The sequence below is a fragment of the Rhinopithecus bieti genome, unplaced genomic scaffold, assembly GCF_001698545.2.
Source record: "Rhinopithecus bieti isolate Rb0 unplaced genomic scaffold, ASM169854v2 scaffold_71999, whole genome shotgun sequence".
Taxonomy (NCBI): domain Eukaryota; kingdom Metazoa; phylum Chordata; class Mammalia; order Primates; family Cercopithecidae; genus Rhinopithecus; species Rhinopithecus bieti.
The window spans coordinates 498,859-502,251 of NW_016826903.1; the positions used below are offsets into that span (position 1 = coordinate 498,859).

The window sequence follows — 3,393 nt, forward strand, 5'->3', positions numbered from 1 at the left end:
ATATATATATATATATATGAATACTACACAGCCATAGAAAGAAACAAAATAATGGCATTTGCAGCAACCTGGATGGAATTAAAGACCATTATTTTAAGTCAAGTAACTCAGGAATGGAAAACGAAAACATCATTTGGTTATTGCTCCTACTTATGTTCTCACTCATAAGTAGGAGCTAAGCTATTAGGCTACAGAGGCATAAGAATGATGTTGGGGAACTCAGGGGAAAGGGTGGTGGGGGGTGAGGGATAAAAGACTACAAATTGGGTACAGTGTATACCGTTCAGGTGATGGGTATATCAAAATCTCAGAAATCACCAATAAAGAACTTATTCATGTAACCAACCACCACCACCTGTTCCCCTGCCAAAAGAAGAAGGGAAAAAGCAGAGAATGCTTTGGTTGGCACTGGATGACCCAAAGCCTAGAGGAGAATACTTGGGAAGTACCAAGAACAACAATTTTCTTATTTACTGAATGTGAGTCTGATTTAGATTCCAGCAGTACAAAGACAGCTGCAAAATGTAAGTTTAGGTTGCCTTTAAATAGAAGGCATGACCAGTTGTCATATACTTAGGGAAGCAAAAGCCAGCAGCCTCTCAGAAGGAAAGACCCCATCACTGCATGACCCACAGTCATGCAAACGCAGCTCAGATAGTTAGAGGCGGGGCTGATGCTAAGCACTTAGAAGCCCCTAGGCACCCTCTAGAGCAGATGAAAGAGTGCTAACCTCATTTATATTAGAATGAAACCAGAGAAAACACCATCAATGCCTTTGCTATTTTGAGACAATTTCTGGCTTCCTCTGCATTTAGTGTTTGTAGTTTAGCTTTCTTTACTGGTTTACATCTGTGTTCTAACTTGTATTAGAATAAGACCTCCCTCCTTAAAGCTGGAGTTTGAGGTGGGGTATATGTATGTCTTATAACCACCTCTGAATGGGGGAGACTGGGAGCCTTGAATTCTGTCCCTTACCAAACATAGGGAAAGAGGAACATAGAACAGTAGATGCTGGCAGAGAAAGAAGTTAAAGGACTAACTCCCTATATAAACCCAAATATAATGTGGCAAGGTGGGGGAATGAGGAGTTGGCCCAAGACTAAAAAATGACCCTGGGAGTTTAAGTGGCAAAAGATCTTGGGGTGGTGTATCTCAAGGAGATGAAATGGAAGTTCTCAGGCAGTGACCTTACCTCAATCATGTATGTTAGGTAGAGCAGGGAATAGAGTGGGGAAAAGATATGCGCCAACTGTCATGGAGGAAGTGATAGAAAGAGGCTGAATATTTAGAGGTGGGAGAAAAAACCTAAAATGGGAGATAAAAGAATGTCTCAAGTACTAATGAATAAGAAATATATATTCTGTAAAGAAATGGGTAATGACCAATTTTGATGAGTGCTGTATAACCTTCCTAATGATTGCAAGAAATAGACAAAAAGAAGAAAACATTATTGAGTTGAGAAAAAAATTAATGCTTGTTAAATCATCAATCATATTTGTCAATGTGAAAGTTACCTAAAAATAAATTCTAGGTTACTGTTTTGATAAATGATTATGATAACATTACCAGTGATAAATCACTGGAATCACCTCCATAGCTCTCACTGAGGTTACTAGATTGTTGAACCCTTCATGATTTCCTGTATCTTTAACCAAGGATTCTTCTGAGTCAAAGAGACACAGGGTAACAGAAAATAGTGCAGGAAGAGGGTAGTACATGGCTAAAGGCATAGAGGTTTGTTAAGTGACCACTGTTATATTGCATTTGTAATACATTATTGTTATGCCACTGCCGAACTAAAGTGCACTCTAAGTGTGGTAACATACTTATGGGATTATTGAATCTACGCATTAAGTGTGAATTACTAAGAGGAAATATTAACAGAATCTTCACATATATTAATAATAGAAAACTATCATTCTAATCCCTATATCTGTTGAGTTACCATTTATACAAGTCATGGACAATATTAGTTGAAAAACAAAAAATTAATCTTCACCTGGCACTGTCTTTGGTACATTTTCAGTTCTTGCAAGAGCTTCTGATTTTCATTTTGTAATTTATTCCTGCTTAGTGCTATCTCACTTACAGCTGATTTTAGTTTTTCAATAATGAACTCATCTCTTTCACCGATTTCACTATTGGGATCTGGGTCACATATCAAATGAGGAATTTCAGAGCTGCTGTCTTCTAAGCACTGTTTTTTACCATTTAGTTGAGTTTGGTAACTTTGTGCCTGTTTCTGAAAAACATAAAAACTGTGTAACTCAAATGAAGAATGTCATATTTAAGCTTACATGAAGTTCAAGAATGATAGAAAATAATTAGTAGGAATATCTTTAAATATGTTACTAGATAATGAAAGTTGGGTCTTTGTAATTCAGTCTTGTATTTGTTTTAAAATTTCAATTTCAGATGGCATAAAGAGAAAATATATTTATATAACCTCAGAGCAAAGATGTAGAGTAGAGAAGGAGGTTAGTGGTAGTAAAGCCATATCAAGCAAGAAAAAAATCTAGAAGGTGTAAAAAGAAAATTATGAATTCAATTATACAATGGTTGAAAAAAGTCTATAACCAAAAATAAATACAAACAAACAATTTGATCGTAGGGGAAAAGTTGTCAGTGCATGTAACAGAGTTAATAATTCCTAATGTACAAACACTTCTACACATCAATAAGAAAAAGCAAACAACACAAAAGAAAAGTGGGCAAAGTTTATGAATAGGCAATTCACAGAAAGACCAGAGAAAGGCTAAAAAGTATATGAGGAGATGCTCTGTCTTATAAGTAGCCAGGGAAATACAAAGTAAAGCAAGCAATCTTAAACTCTCTGAGTGCCTTGCCTGTAGGCATACAAAAACACATGCTATTTAATGACACAATAACAATGGAATTTTAAATAGCTTCATCCTTTGAGACATGTAGACTAAATTCACCATTAACAGATATTATATACACTTGTGACCGTACCCACCTTTGGACCTACTCTGGTTATTTGTTCTTAGTTGGCATTTCTATTTGTAAATAGATTACATGCTGAATGGTAAAGGTACCAATATTTAACTTCTACTTTTTATTTAGAGAATAGTATTAGATAACTTACCTGAAACTGATTACACTTCTCAGATAATAATTTTTGTTGAGCATCTAAAGAAATCAGATGAGTCTGATATAGTATCTCTTGCTTGTCCCATTCTCTTGACTTCGCTCTAAATTCCTTTTAAAAAGTGGGGAGACAAACATATTGAAAATATTATTCATTTTAAAGTACAACAAATAGGGCTTCTTTCATTTGTACATCTTCATTCTGAGAAAAAAAAAAAAAGTAAATCCATTCTTTACCTATTAGGGAAAACAAACAAAAGGTGTCAAATCATTCATGTTGAATTA

At 35.2% G+C, this 3,393-nt stretch overlaps 1 protein-coding gene across 1 annotated transcript in view; it reads right to left on the reverse strand.

The window, feature by feature from the left end:
• The window catches only part of DEUP1 (deuterosome assembly protein 1), a 101,473-nt gene that overhangs the window by 54,751 nt on the left and 43,329 nt on the right, over window positions 1-3,393 (reverse strand). Inside the window, 2 exon segments of the mRNA XM_017863699.1 lie at window positions 2,000-2,242; window positions 3,107-3,220. Coding sequence (XP_017719188.1) covers window positions 2,000-2,242; window positions 3,107-3,220 — 357 coding nt within the window.